The sequence below is a fragment of the Periophthalmus magnuspinnatus genome, chromosome 13, assembly GCF_009829125.3.
Source record: "Periophthalmus magnuspinnatus isolate fPerMag1 chromosome 13, fPerMag1.2.pri, whole genome shotgun sequence".
NCBI classification, from domain to species: domain Eukaryota; kingdom Metazoa; phylum Chordata; class Actinopteri; order Gobiiformes; family Gobiidae; genus Periophthalmus; species Periophthalmus magnuspinnatus.
In genome coordinates, this window is record NC_047138.1 from 13,336,246 (window position 1) to 13,351,344 (window position 15,099).

At 38.1% G+C, this 15,099-nt stretch overlaps 1 protein-coding gene across 2 annotated transcripts in view; it reads right to left on the reverse strand.

The window, feature by feature from the left end:
* Positions 1 to 15,099, reverse strand: part of rasa2 (RAS p21 protein activator 2) — a 19,689-nt gene continuing 4,590 nt past the window's right edge. The window contains exons 3-24 of one of the 2 annotated variants that reach the window (XR_008648917.1): positions 14,069 to 14,172; positions 13,891 to 13,985; positions 12,379 to 12,455; positions 9,610 to 9,693; positions 9,436 to 9,508; positions 9,279 to 9,355; positions 8,688 to 8,789; positions 7,550 to 7,703; positions 7,270 to 7,418; positions 6,735 to 6,849; positions 6,554 to 6,628; positions 6,352 to 6,475; positions 5,617 to 5,723; positions 5,468 to 5,551; positions 5,298 to 5,375; positions 5,145 to 5,218; positions 4,963 to 5,069; positions 3,362 to 3,444; positions 2,841 to 3,049; positions 2,562 to 2,679; positions 2,260 to 2,440; positions 1 to 2,169 (exon numbers count right to left, since the gene is read on the reverse strand). Coding sequence is in view for 1 of the 2 variants with exons in the window: in XM_033976412.2 (XP_033832303.1) it covers positions 2,139 to 2,169; positions 2,260 to 2,440; positions 2,576 to 2,679; positions 2,841 to 3,049; positions 3,362 to 3,444; positions 4,963 to 5,069; positions 5,145 to 5,218; positions 5,298 to 5,375; positions 5,468 to 5,551; positions 5,617 to 5,723; positions 6,352 to 6,475; positions 6,554 to 6,628; positions 6,735 to 6,849; positions 7,270 to 7,418; positions 7,550 to 7,703; positions 8,688 to 8,789; positions 9,279 to 9,355; positions 9,436 to 9,508; positions 9,610 to 9,693; positions 12,379 to 12,455; positions 13,891 to 13,985; positions 14,069 to 14,172 (2,287 nt within the window). In the remaining variant the exon portion in view is untranslated. The remainder of the gene's footprint in view (positions 2,170 to 2,259; positions 2,441 to 2,561; positions 2,680 to 2,840; positions 3,050 to 3,361; positions 3,445 to 4,962; positions 5,070 to 5,144; positions 5,219 to 5,297; positions 5,376 to 5,467; positions 5,552 to 5,616; positions 5,724 to 6,351; positions 6,476 to 6,553; positions 6,629 to 6,734; positions 6,850 to 7,269; positions 7,419 to 7,549; positions 7,704 to 8,687; positions 8,790 to 9,278; positions 9,356 to 9,435; positions 9,509 to 9,609; positions 9,694 to 12,378; positions 12,456 to 13,890; positions 13,986 to 14,068; positions 14,173 to 15,099) is intronic. The other variant, XM_033976412.2, reaches the window with a different exon arrangement.

Genomic DNA, 15,099 nt, shown 5'->3' on the forward strand with positions numbered 1-15,099 from the left:
TGACTGGCAACTGGTTTATTGTTAACTGGACAAAAGTGACAAACAAGTGGAAAACAAAACATTAAAAAACACATTTTATGGAGTTTTGAGGATTCCTTACATATTCCGACATAAAAACAACAGTAAAACCATACAAAACTGAAATGTTTTGAAGTATATCGGCAATGGGGAGGTTGCACGGACAGCTTATTTACCAGATAAGTTAAAGCATTTTTAGTTTCTCCCTTAGATTTGTTCATAAGAAGTACAGTTTTAAATGCACTTCATGTACCGAAAACTACACACTGTCAAATTTAGCTTTAAAATAAAAAAAAAAATTGTGATTATTGTGCACAGGAGGCAAAATGTTCCCTTAAAACAGAAGTCTTCATTGAACTGGCACTGAGAATGAGCTTGTCTGGTGTAATGTCATGTCTGTAAACAGGATTAAACTGCTGCTGCTGAAGTGGTTTTGTGAATTGTCAAAATCCAGAAATGTTTCAAGTTGGAACAAACAACCTGAAGAACTGAATAATCCAAGATGCTTGATTTGAGAGCTTTTTGTCATGACAAACTATAACGTCATGTTTTATGCTCATGTACCGTACACTAGCTACTCGTATGAGGAAACAAACCAATTTCAACTATCCAAAATGCATAAATTGCCTAAATTTGATTCAATTTTCACAGCAACTGAAATTGGTTTAATCTGGTTGAGAATGTATTTTTCTGGAATGACTGGTCTTGCTGAATAAAATAGTGGAAAAAAGGACAGATGTCAGAACAGTGGCATTACACATTGATAAAACAGTTAAATAAAACACATAGACAGGAGGGCAAAGACCCCCTTTACATTATCGACTGGTCCATCATATGTCAAAGAGTATTCAAGCCTTGTATGTCTTGTATTAACACTTCATTGTTCGTATATAGGCAATAGGGAACATGATATGGTCAAGTTTGATGGTGAATGCTGAATAAATTTGACAAAACCACACTCAATTACTATATATATTAAACATGTGCTGGTGTTTTCTTCTTAAAATTATAATCAAAATAAATGAATTGGTTTGTTGGTCCTGGCAGTAAAGAGCAAGGTGTTAAATGGCTAAAACAGTAATATGTTTTATGTTAGTTGGCTGTTATTAGGTGATTCATACTGTTCATGTTAGCACCGTCACTTGTCACTTAGGCCCTTGCACGAGTTTAATGCTTTCAATATGGCCGTCCACATGGGATGTCGCAGTACCACAAAGAATGACAAAGACACCACAGCCAGAGAACCAGAGCTCTCTCTCTCTCTCTCTCTGAACACATCCAACTTCAAATAAATGATATGTTAAACACACATACACGAATAGAGACTTGTCCATTTTAAAACATCTGTCATGAAAATACATTAATTATTTTTTCCTTTTCAAGTCAAATCTATGAAATTTTCTTTGGTCAAGAAAAATATCTTTATATCTACAGGCAACAAATGTCATATAACTGAATGAACAACACGTACTGGAGATCATGGAACTGATCCAAGGGGGAGCTGATACTAAGTATCTAGTCATGTCCATTTGGAAAGCTCCAAATATTTAAAGTGCTTTGCATTATTCCCTCAGCATTTAATGTGAGAAAAAACATCCATCAAAGTAAGGCAGATTGGTCTGATCTACTCACCGTAAAAACTCGAAAAGTAAGTGTATCTAAAGATGAAATATATACATTCATTGGAAAGGTAAAGACACTATGGGCAAGGTAAGGGTCAAAAGTAGATGGCCCGTCTTGTCTCTGAATAGACCATTACCCTTATAGGACCCATTTCAATGATCACAGGTATTCATATAAAAGTGGATGAATAAAAAAATTAGCAGCCTATTCACACACCATCTAATGATGCCTTCTTCACACAGCTTTGGATATGAAAAAGGGCATTGATGATATGATATAAATAATTTCAACATAGACTCCCCTGCAATGTGCCCATGATTCAAAATGGGGAGAATGAGGCGTAATGCCAAACTCTTCTGTGCCTCTGGGTCCTGTGCGCCACAGGCTTCTTCACATTTGACTCTTGGTGGTCGTGTTTCCACAGTTCAGGACCAGCGGCTCTGTGGTCCACTCCAGGTCCACTGGACTTCACTCCACTTCTCCTCTACTTATGTCACCTATGAGGTCTTCCCTATGATGGGATTGTCCCTGGAACAAAGAGCCCCCATCAGAATCCACATCCTCCCATTAGAATGTGCATGTATGCTTGTGTTATCAGAGTGTGGGCTGTAGACTTACAGACTGCCGTACTGTGCTGTGGTGTCCCCCCGCAGGTTGTGCTGCCGCTGCAGCTCCTCCATCACGTTGCGCAGCTGTTTGAGTGTCTGAAAGGTCTCTTTGGGTTCCTGAATGGTGAATTTGGAGTACTCGTCCTGCTCCCGCTGAGGGCCCTGGTACACCGCCAAGGTGGCACAAGCATCTGCAAGATAGCACACACAAAATGGTTACACTCAAAGAACAATGAAGTAGTGGAGAAGACACACATCACTGGCAGACTAGCGCACTGAACAGATCTACACACAGCACACACAAACACTGACCTTAGAGTACTCACCCTCCATGTTTTGGAGCTTGGTGTCATTTAAGGACAGAAGAGAGAAGATCCTCTCTGTTTCTCGATCACAGTCAATGTCAAGCTGCAGGTTGGCCAGCATCGTGCTACAGACAAATAAAATACACTACATTATTAAATTCATTAAGTATTTGTAATTAATATGAAATAGATATATTGTAATAGGTTTATTACAAAGTATGTATGCAACACTTGTTTACTGTAAAATACTGTTGTTTGAGTCTTCCTCTCCCTGTTTGACACTCACGTGGTGCATGGCCTGCAGCCCGGTGCACTGCTGTTCTGGCTCCTGCAGCACTGCCACACTCCCCCGCTGAAGGTGGATGGGTGAAAACTCTCCAGACGGCCCTGGTTACAGCGGCTCACCTGGCCCAGCACCTCCAGCCATTCACTGGCCTCCACACAGTTTCCTGCTTGTACGTATAGGGGCTTCTCTGAGTGCATCACCTGAAACATCTGATATACACAGAACATCAGTCTGACACACACTCAAATACAAGGGCCATTTTACTTGAAAAGTCTTCACTGCTACACTGAAGTTTGCATAGTACCTAGTTATACAAAAATGTGTGACACTGTACTCTTAAATGCAATTAAATCCATATTTTTGACACTGTTAGACATTTTGTGCAGCAAAAAGATCTTTATCACTTTACTGATCACAGTGTCAACAAATCTTCCCAGCACCAGTTCATTTGTTTGTTTTCATATGTGCATATGCGACAGAATACAAGAGTGATGATGGGGTTCTATGGGGACAAGACTTACATTTTTGCGGTTAAAGGCACTTTCATCCAGTTTCTCCACAGCCTGGATGTTTTTGACACTTATGGTGCAGAGGGCCTCTTTCCCTGAAAGCAACAGCCTGTGTCAGAACCACTCCAACAATAACACACTGGCCTAAGCTGAGCCCCAAGCTGCAGGTTAGATTCAACTATGTCTGCAATATTTTATTACACATTATAACAACTCCCATTACATGTAATGAATTAACACATAACTGACATTTATCAACTGAACTGCTGTAAGAAACAACTATGGTACATGTTGTCTGCACCTACAGAAAAATGCATAAATATTAAATTGAACATTTGAGAAAATAGTTAAAACTTAAACAATCTAAAAAACAAGACACATTCTCAACCTTGATTTACAATACTGTACACTTAAAATTATTAAACTTAAACATGTCTGTGTAATCCCTCAGTTGTCCAGGTCTAATCCATGGTAAAAGCCAAAAGTAAAATCTGTCAACTGGACAAAAATGTTATAGGAGTGAAGACATTTCTCTGCTCATCCAAACCATTCTTCAGTTCTGGTGAGATTGCAGATTGTTTGATTCACATCATCCACTGCAGCACTAACTTGGGAGTTATCCGTACACTACAGCAAAGGGCTCAAGTGGCTCCCACAAACACAGAGGGAAAAGTGAAGGAGTAACAACACGCGGAAAAAGCCCTCTCGCTTGTGGATATGCCAAATGGGCCTTCAATAGATCTAAGAGAGCTAAAAAAAGGACAACAGGGAATATGAACTTAGAAGGAATGGTGTAACTATTCCTTACAGCTGATGTGTCTGAAAAGCTTCAGAGAATTTCCATTACAGTCTATTTGAAACTTACAAACACTTTAAGACAGAAACTGGTTTACCCAAAGGACAAAACCCTGAGCCACAAACAAAGCAGGTTTGAGAGGGGAGTTAAAGAGGCATTTTTGTTAGGAAAGACAGTCCTTCCTTGAACAGGAATGGGGGCCTTAGACATCATCTTTCCCCCATCTATAACACCATCCTCAGACCCAAAGAAAACAAAGGAAGCAAAGAGAATGACAGCTAGCCAGGATGTCTATAGGTGTGTAAACACCCATTAAGAATTGTAGGAATATGACTGTGACAGTGCACACTTAGCATGACCCAGTCTACATACTGAAACTGTAAACAATAGCTGTTTCCAGTTTCAGTGTAGTTAGCTCCTCCCTTCAGATAGATATAAGGCAATGTTCAACAGCAATCTGACCAGAACTGAAGAAGCGACTTGAATGAGCAGCGAAATATCTTCACTCCTACAACTTTTTTGTCCTGCAAACTTTTTAGATTTTACTTTTGGCTTTTACTATAACCTTAAAGATGCACTATGTAACTTTTCTGGTGCAGGGTCCACCACCCAGCTGTCTCCATGGAGATGTAATTGCTTTAACTGCAATCTTCCCAGAATGGCACTAAAATGATCTATGTCCATGGAGACAAGCAGTTTTCACTGACCAATAACATTTGTTGAGAAGCAAGGCCACTCAAGAGTAAGAATGCACAGCAAGTGGTACCACCCAAGACAGAAAGTGCACCTTTGGGCTGACCCTGAGGGAATGGCTCACCTTTATGCTTATGATAAGACAGCTCTCTATTGGTGACTCGAAGCCATCTTTTCTTAAAGTTTTTCTTGCCAAGACGTTTTCTCCCTTGGGCACGTTTCTGAACTTCTCTGCAAAGGATTGACACGATTTAGAACAATGATCTAATAAAACTAATGACCACTGCATGATTCGATCACACTTACCCCTCCTTGAGAACCAGGGCATCCTCCACACCACTGAATTCCTTGTTGATATTTGATGAAATCTCATCAAGAAACTGGGCAGAAAAACATGACTAAAATTAACTGAAAGCATACACAGTTCCATGACATTTCAATAAACACACAGACATTTACCTTTTTAACCTTTTCAATGCACTTCTCTTCTTGGAATGATTTGTAGAAGTCGTACATATATGTTTCCTTAAAACTAGACTGAGGTATAAGGACATTTTAATAGATTTGAAATCTACAGGAAAAAAGTCATTTTAAGGATAGATTCTTTATTAAGAAAAAAAAAATCTTACCAGTTTTTTAGACAAACTGCCCCAGCTGCCCAGAGTCTGGATGGTTTTAGAGATGAGAGTGAGTGTCCGTGAGATATCTGGGTCCTACAATCAAACATAAGTTTGACTCTGTATTGAGACCTGTGGGAGCACTGGGGGCATATACTCACAGGGTGATGGGAGCGGAGCTGAAAGGAGTGAGGCGAAAGTACAGCAACAGCAAAAAAGCGCAAGAACACGAAGCTGCTCACAGCAGAATACTGCACATGTGGGTCGGCTGTGGACAGAAGGTCATCTGATAAGTCCAATAATATTTATGTAAAAAACATCTGTACACAACATCAAACATACAGGATTAATGCTTAACAAAGCATTAGTGAGACATCTTTATACAACACGTATAAAATGACTATGTAATCATAAGTAGTTTCTGTGAATTTTATACCATATAGATTTTGAGCAATTGAGACTGTAGTAAGTAAGTAATAGTAAGTAAACTGTGCATGGAAAGAACAGTTGGTACAAAGACTCATATTAAAGTTCTAGCTCCACCTTCTGGATAATCTGTATACTGACTATGGAAATGTGCATTTATTTATACATTAAAAAGCTCTAATCAGAATTATGCATAGTTGTCTTTTTAACATTTAGACCTAATTATCACTTCAATGTACAGTTACCTTAAAGGAGGACACACCCAGTTTCGCGTTTTATTTCAATCAAGCTTGCACAATTCTATAGTTTCTGAGGCTTCAAAACTACCTGTAGCCACGCCAGGTGTGGCTCATATTCTTTTAACATCATGATTCACAAACACAAGATACTTACTTTTTTGGGTAACAAGTTTTATTGGTTATATTTTGCTCTAAAATATGGAATCTGACCAAAGCAAAGAAGACATCTACCTGGGAATCGTTTGCAGGCCAGATGTCGGAGAGACCTGAAGACATCGCACATGAGAGGGGGGCAGTTGGCACTGGACTGGGTGATGGAGGAGAAGACCTTCTGAACATAAACCTGGAGACTGTCCTGAAACAAATTAACAGCATCCCTGTCAAGAAGTCACTCCCCCCTGAGACTGTTGTAACAAACTCACAAACGCTCTACCTTGTTGGCCTCGATGCTGTCTCCTTCTTTGAGTCGCACCGGGTCAATCTCACACGTTTTATTGGCGTCACAGATCTAATGAAATAGTGCAAACCCTCATCAGCCTCTGATGTGTAGTGATCAAATTATGGCCCACAATGTCACATGTACAAAAACATCTAAACATTTCTTGACGTCCCACCTCGTCTATCACTGGCTTCAAGGTAACTGCCAGGTAGTTCTTTCCTACAATCTTCATCATGTCGTCAATGCACCGCGTCGCCAAGGAGTTGCCGCGGAAAATAGTGTTTGCCTCCCTAAAATGAAGAAGTAAAGTGAATCATGAATAGTTTATTTAATGAATTATTTGTAATTTGGAAAATCAAAATACTGAACTTAATTTTAATGAATTTAAATATTACAACATTTACAATGACTTAGATCAGAAATACAATATCTCTTCTGCTTAGCAGTCCTGGTCAAATGTTAAACCGATCCCAAACTTTAACTTCCAAAAATTCTCAGACTTTCCACTTTGAGTAGCACCAAAATCTGGACTAAAGTTGTGATTTCCTCTTGAGCGTGACAAGACTGCTTCTGGATGGCTGAAGGATGGCTCATGGATTAATCATTAGTGCGTGCAGTCTACTGTTGACTACAGTCTGAGAATCTTCACTGACTGTGATTTCCAAACAGAACTGGCCTCATTAGCGCCATGTATAATGTGTGTAACTCACTGAGTGTTGTCCAGTTCAAGCGCAGCCACAGCCGACACAAAAGGCACAAAGCGACTGTGGTAGAGCAGGAGGCGCACCATGGGCAGTACAGCCTCATATCGCTCTCGACAGATCTCCCCCAGAATATGTGCCACTGATGCCGAGATGGGCTAAGCACACATAGAATATCAAGAATATCATATGAGATAAAACAATGTTTTTGGCTATACTGTAGGTTTATTCTTTAGGTCTATTCTTTGAATTAGTACTTTTAAGTCTAAGTGTAGTGGTAAACAAGTACCTTCACATCAGGGGATTTGAGCAGCAGGTTGCAGAGCGGAGTATAGCAGGCAGAGGGCAGCACTGTGTCTTCTATGTAGGTCAGCCTCAAACGCAATGATCCCAAATCATCGGACTTAGACTTGTTGCCATTCCCTTTTGGCTGAAGTAAATACCTTTGGGACCCAAGAAGAAAGTTTGATTATTTAGAAATTGCATGTTGAATAAACACAATTGAAAAATGTAAAGTACACTACCCAAATGACATGACATACTGACTTGCATTTTTTTTAAATTACGTGAATGTTTTGACATATTTATTTGCATTGATCTTTTCTTCTGCATTAATTTTTTTCTGCACCTTTTCTTTGTTCTCACTCTGATAGTAATAAACACATTTTATATGTTTAAGAGCTGCATAAATTATATTCTTTTGATATGATATGATAATGATACTTATGGTCCCACAGAAACATGATATGAAACTATAGTGTGGGACCATAAACATAAACATTTTAGTATAGAAATATAGAAATGAAAAACAGTAATAATACTGTTACAACAGGATTGATATGACATGTTAAGACCAACAGGTGGAGCACATCCCCACAAAAACACACAGTTTGATCTGCTTGTTTGTCCTTAAGCTGCTGATCAGTGATGAGTGCTGGTGACACAGCCATGTCTGCTGCTGCTGTGGACACATTACCTGTCCTCCTTTTAATAAAGTGCTCTTTGTTTGTGGCGCTGAAGGTTTCTATCATAAACACAGGACAGCAGGTACTGCCACCATGCAAAACGCCACCCACGCACTTGACTTTCAGCCCTCATGTACTGACAGATTGCTATCTAGCATAATCCCACATCGCCTACGCTGACGCAAAGCTAGGTGACACCCACACTGCAAACTGCTGAACATTCAAAGATCAGTGAGGATTTTCAAATCACCTGTTTCTAATGCTGCCAATTCCAACTGAAACACATCCAGATAATTATATTTGAAGTGTATTTAGTTTAACAAACTAAACAAACCAGTATAACGTAAGTATTTAGCAGAGGTGGCAGATTACCATGTTGCATGAACAATGTAAAAAAAAAGATAGTGTACCTTTAAAAAAGTGGTGTTTGCGAACTGTAGTTATCTGAACCATATGACTTACCAGGCTTTGTGAATGTGGTCATTCTGCAGTATCTTCACAGGAACCCGTGTCTCTCCCAAAAACACATCCTGAGCGAGATTCTCATTGTTCCACAATTCCACTCTGAAAAAAGACAGCATGGATTTGTATATAAATATGCTTGCATGTATTCTCACCATTAGCTCAAACACTGAGTTCATCACAAAACCAAAGTCACACAGCTCAAAACAGAAAGTGTATTCATTATACTTATGTGCTTGATGTCTACATCTATTAGAATATACTGTCCTTGAAATGACATCACCTCAAACTCAAGCCTCAAAAACCATGCATGGGACATTACCTTTGAATAAGACTAGCCTTACCCAGTGAGCTATGAGTCCACTGTGACGGAAGCCCCACTTATCCTTAACCAGAAACGAAGGCTCTCTCTACCAGTAGTCAGAAACACCACAGCCAAATTCACTTTCTCGCCTTACATTTTCGTCTCTTTAATAAGAAAATTATGTACTGACTGGTACACATTTCACATATTTTAATCATTTAATTAGTTTGCCATATTGCTCCAGCCTCACTTGAGACACTTGCAAGAAGGGAGGTTTATATACTCACTTAATTTCCAGTTTCTCAATATCCTCCTCCTCCACCTGGAAATGGGACTTCTTTGAGTAGCTGCTCGACCTTGTGACCTATTAGAAAACCAACAGAATATTGTTGTGTAAATGTTGCTAGCATTTTATATATTATATAATACACTGCAAACACTTACTTCAAATAAAAATGTCTCTTCAAATTGAGGATTACTTGTTTTCTTCTTAACTTTTGTTTTCTTCTGGTCAGACCTAACAGGAAATTAAAACAATACAGCTATTTGATGCAACTCAAAAACGGCAATTATAGACAGTTGAATGACAGCCTTATTTGTGTGGTAAACAGCACTTACCTAGCTGGTCCAACAAGTGACACTGTTGCATATGGGTCACAGTTCTGCCCACTTATCAATGGCAGTCCTTGGCACTCTAATTTTCTAGAAACATACAAGAGATACAAACATTTGAACACATTTCACACTAATTACATTATAATGCAAAATATGTTGTAATGTTCCATGGCTAACTACAGGAATTGAAAAGAGTGTAATGTGGCGGGTTGGGGATGTTTCAATATTAACGGGGCACTATGTATCTTTTTTTGGTGAAGGGTCTGAATCCTCTATTCTTTTTGGACATGGTAATGTTTTATCTTCAATGTTCCACAGAATGGCATAAAAGTTAGCAGTCTCCATGGAAATGAGCAGGTGACTCCACTAAACGTCATATTCTTTGGCAATAAAGTGCCTTTAATCAGAACAGATCATTGTTACTTGTGACAGTGACAAAAAGTCCTTGAATTTAACTGAAAAAAAAGATGCATAGGTTTATACCATATACTATACATACATATTTAAATCTGGTGTGATTAAAAACAGCAAAAAGGATCATCGTACATTTTTTAAGGCCGTAGTTACTATTACTTACATCCACAATTACAATACAATATGTCTCAAAGAATAACCTGTCTGTTAAATGAAGCCACCTGTTTGCTGGGGTCACACAGGAACCCACACAGGGGCCACTGCCTTTGTTGTTTCACATGACAACAAACACACCGTGTCTGCACCCATAACAGGATGTGGGTGTTAGCAAGAATCAGCGGGTGCACGGAGGGGTTGAGCCCATGTCTGAGTGAGGCCAAAGACACAAGTCACACTCCATCTCAGGATGTTTGTGTTACACCTTCCACACTGTCATGACAATATTCCCCAAATCCCACAAGTCAAGCTGTTTTTCCCACCAAGCTTATAGTAAACCATCTGTAATAAAGCTCTGTTTGTACTGAATGTAACTCACTTCAAAATATAAATACTTTCTGGGTCATTTAGGATATGTGCAATATAAGAAAAAAAAGCTGATTTTTATTGCTATTTTTATGAACTCAAAATTTAAGAGACTGATTTTTTGTGGTATTACAGTCTACTGTTTGTGATCCTAATGTAAAATTACTGTCCTGTTTGTGACCCTGTTGTTTTATTTGATGGTATTTTCTGATCTATGTTATAATGTTGTTTCCTCACAACACATCAAACATAGCTGGAGTTGGGTTTTCTTTCATTCTCACATGTTTAACACACAAACCCTGCATATTTTGGCTGAGTTCTTCTCTCAAACGGAAAACACTCTTTGTGATGTTATGTGGTAATACAGGAAGTGCTCCACTGTGATTTTAAACTCCATTCTCATTCACTGCCCTGGAATTGCCAATCTATACTGAACTAAAGGTAAGGGGTAGCTGTTAACTTGAAAACTACCAAATGACATCACAGGGTGGATCAGAGCATTTTGAGCTTTGGAGATATAGACAGACTAAAAGTAAATGATTACTCCTTTATTATTAGTTTGTGAATCAAACACAACAAAACACAACTCCAGGTATGTTTTTGATGAGGTAACAGCATTATAACATGACTAAAAGCTCAAGAGTCAATATTGTGTGATATGAGACCTTTAAATGTACTTGGTTTTCTTTTATGTTGCTGCAGCAGTGCTTTGGCTTCTAACAATAAATAACTAAAAACAACACTTTAACCTTTTGTGTGATCTTTGATGTCACCATCCAGAGACAGCAGAGGGAAATCAGCTTTTGGCTATAATCTGACATATTTACATGTGATCATTAATATGCCCTATACCTATATTTAGAAAATCCCTTGTGTCTTCAATATGAGTTTCCATTTTAGTTTCAATAAGATGAAAAGGACAAAAAAACTGAAAGTAGTGGTCAACCTTTGATAAAGGCAGAAATCCAGGTTTATCCAGGTAAACAAGCTTGTAAGATTTTTACTTTTGAGTTTGTATTAATAGAAGAAAATGGAAACTAATGTACTGTTCATGTTTTGTAAATAAATAGGTGACAGTTTGAGCAAACAGTTGGCGACAGTGAGTGACGGCAGCACAAACCGCAGAGGCCGCACTGAGAAGCTCCCACTTCCTGCTCTAATGTCATCACTTCCTCCTCACTACCCCGCTCACTGTGTCAATGGGAAACCAGCATATGTCACATGCAGTTGTACTCACACTGTGTTAAATAGATAAGGGTGATGGGCTCAGTGAAGTGAAAGAAATAAGCATCTTAAAGTAACACACACACTGAAATGTTTGATCAGGATGCAAATATATTTAAATGAAATAAAGCATGTTCATGCGGTGTAAAATATGAATGAACAAAAGATTAGGCATGTCTGAACAGGTCTGGGGAGCTAAAATGACCACTGAAAAACAGCTGGAACTGCAGTTTGCTATAAGTTAATAGGCATCAGTAACATGATTGTTTATTTTGAGTCAAATTTAATACATTATTGATTAGATTTTACACCTGATATGGTAATCAATCACCTTATTCAGGATGTTGCCATGGGCGGCACCATTGTTATTTGAGTTGTATTACTTTGGATGGGGCTGCTTTAGAGGCAAAAGTGGGCAGGTGGAATAAGGTCAATACTCCAACTTGTAACTTATCATATAGTATTGTAGCATGGAGGAGGCTAAGGGGATCCAATTATATAAAACCTTTCTAAGTTTATATTCACCAAATGTATGTGTCAAGTCAATTTTCAACAATTGGTGTAACTTTTCCACCACCTTTTATCTTTTCAAATGGGCGCTGTACCACTCACCTGACTCGTAAATGTTGACACAATGAGCCATTTTCTGTGATAACTTCATCCAGCCTCATTTCCAGATGAACTTTACCCTGTCAGACACAAGGAAGAAGAGGGAATGACGAACTGGATGTTACAAATTACTCCTCCTGGGTCATGGGATTTCAATAGACCTGGAGTTACTCATTGAGTATTAGCTTAAACTCTTTGTAGGTTGTAAAAAAAATACAACCAAGATCCTGTTGTGTGAGAAAAGGAAGCCAGAGGATGTAAGATTTGTTGATTTGTTGTTGATTTTTAAAGATGTGGGTTTGGATGTGGCTAGCCATTGGAAGTGTCAGAGTGAGAGATATCAAGAAGAGAGCGAGAAAAGGAGGGAGGGAGAGAGAGAGAGGAGAGAGAGAGAGGGCTGAGACAGAGAGGGAGAGAGAAAAAGCGAGAAAGAGAGTGAGGGAGAGAGAGCACCCACACACTGCGCCTTGTCTCTGCAGCTTGGCATTTGGTGAACACCGTGGTTCTTTCTAATGCTCGTAGATAGGCTCTTAAGCCCACATAAGACTAACTGCTTTGTACTATCGTGGTCTGATTACGCTTCACCTGTTGGCTCACCTGTTTAGCAGCACGTGTCAAAAACATTTTATACGGGACAGTAGAAAACCTGCCTGGAATGATCAATCTACAAATGAGACTTAATGAGACTTAATATCAAAAAAATCGAAAATTTTACTGTTGTTATCTGGACTATGCAGACTCTAAAATGTTAAGAACTTTTTGTAATGGTGGAAATATTAAACCAAAATGTCAAAAAAAAAAAAAAAAGGTTTTGACCAACTATACAATTTATTTGTAAATATTTTCTATTTAGAAGCCTTCAGTAACCATATTCCAGCATTTATTTGATTGATAATGTTTTAAAAAAATCTCAATACAATAGAAATAATTATTTGACTCGAAAAAGTAATCAGTGACCAGTCAACTACTAAAATAATCCTTCGATGCAGCTCTAAACAGAATACCGGATCTAAAAGTCTCTCCTTGTGAGTGATTCCGTGGAGCAGAGCACCAAGAATAGTCAGGCGTGGGCTTTTGGGAGCTAGAGTCAACACGTTAGCTACAGTTACTCACAAGTGGCATTGTATTTTCCACCAGCATACAAGTCAGTTTATGACTAAAATTGATCTAAATTGCAGTTAGAATTTTTTGTCAGAGGCCAACCATTTTTACCTATTCTACGATTCAAAGTTCTCAATAAAGTTAGCTAACGCATGTGGTCATGAGAATAATAACCTCATCAAGTGTCTGTAAGCTAAATGCAAATGAATTTCCTGATCTAGATCAGGCCTGAAGAATTCTGAAACATCTGACTGTGATTTTTCAGACTAGCATTGCAATAACATTCAGTCAACAACAGTCAACTATCCTTTCTCTGAGTGTATTTTAAACAAGTACATGAGCATTAACCAATATAAATCACTGAATGAATCCAACAATCTTACACAAGCCCATATAAAAATGAACCAATTTTACCTGGACTTCAGAGTTGGGGTCGACTGGCTGTAGGCTAAACCAGTCTTCTTTCCCAGTGTATTTACACAGGTCATCCTTTCGTATTGACACTTTGCCTGAAACAAGAATATCCACTATTACCTGAACATTTTGAAGCACATACAGTACATACAAATACATCACTTATAAGGTAAGTTACCTATTGGGAGTTCCCTTTGAAAAACGCTTTTGGCATAAACGTAGAAGGATAAACACTGAAATGGCCGTGGGATTTCGAAGTAAAAATCCTCTCCATAGAAAGGGCTGCAAAACAAGAACATATCCAGATAAGTAAACCAATGCAGTTTATGACAGATGAATTAGTTTAATATAAATACAACAGGATAACTAGAGGCGGAGCAGAGTGGAACATGATTCCTTGTTTGGAGGTAAACCTTTTACTGTAAAAGGTGAACTAACTTTGTAACATTAGTGTATATTTTGTTTTACTTCAAAGATAAACTGACATAAACACAAGCATTATTCCAAATCAATACATAATATTGTCGTTAATTGAAAAAATCCTGAAGTAAAACTGAAGTAAAAGTTTGTAGCACAATGGGAATAGGAATAATCAGGACTACTCCACTATTAAAATTATCTTAATGGTATTCTGATAATTGTTATCTCATCTAGACTGTACAGACTCTAAAACACATGTCAAAGCATATTTTTTTTTATTAGCATTACTAAAGCAAAATGTAAAAAAAAACAACAACATCAGATTTTCACTTTATTTTTTACTTTATTAGCCTTTAGTCACAATATTTCAACCTTTTTTGGTCAAAAATATATTTAAAAATCTCAAATAATTGTTTGATAAGCAAAAAAATAAAATAAAATAAAAACTAATTATAATGAATAATTGTGACCAGTAAAATAATTGTTAGTTGTAGCCCTGACACACACAACAACACAACCAACAAGCCAATCATAATCTTGTTGACAGAAGACGCAACTCAACAGAGAAACGTGTCAGTATATGATTTACTAGTAGTATTTTCCACTTTCCAAATGAAAATAATGGTGTAAACACAAAACGTCTTGGTTCAGTCAAATATTTCATCCATTGGGACTGAAATGAATAAATGTTTATCTTTTCTTTGCTGTAATAGTTGCAGGTTGAAGTTATGCCAGGACTATGAGTTTAAAGTAAAGGGGATTCTCTTTGCTCATATGGTGCTGTGTGCA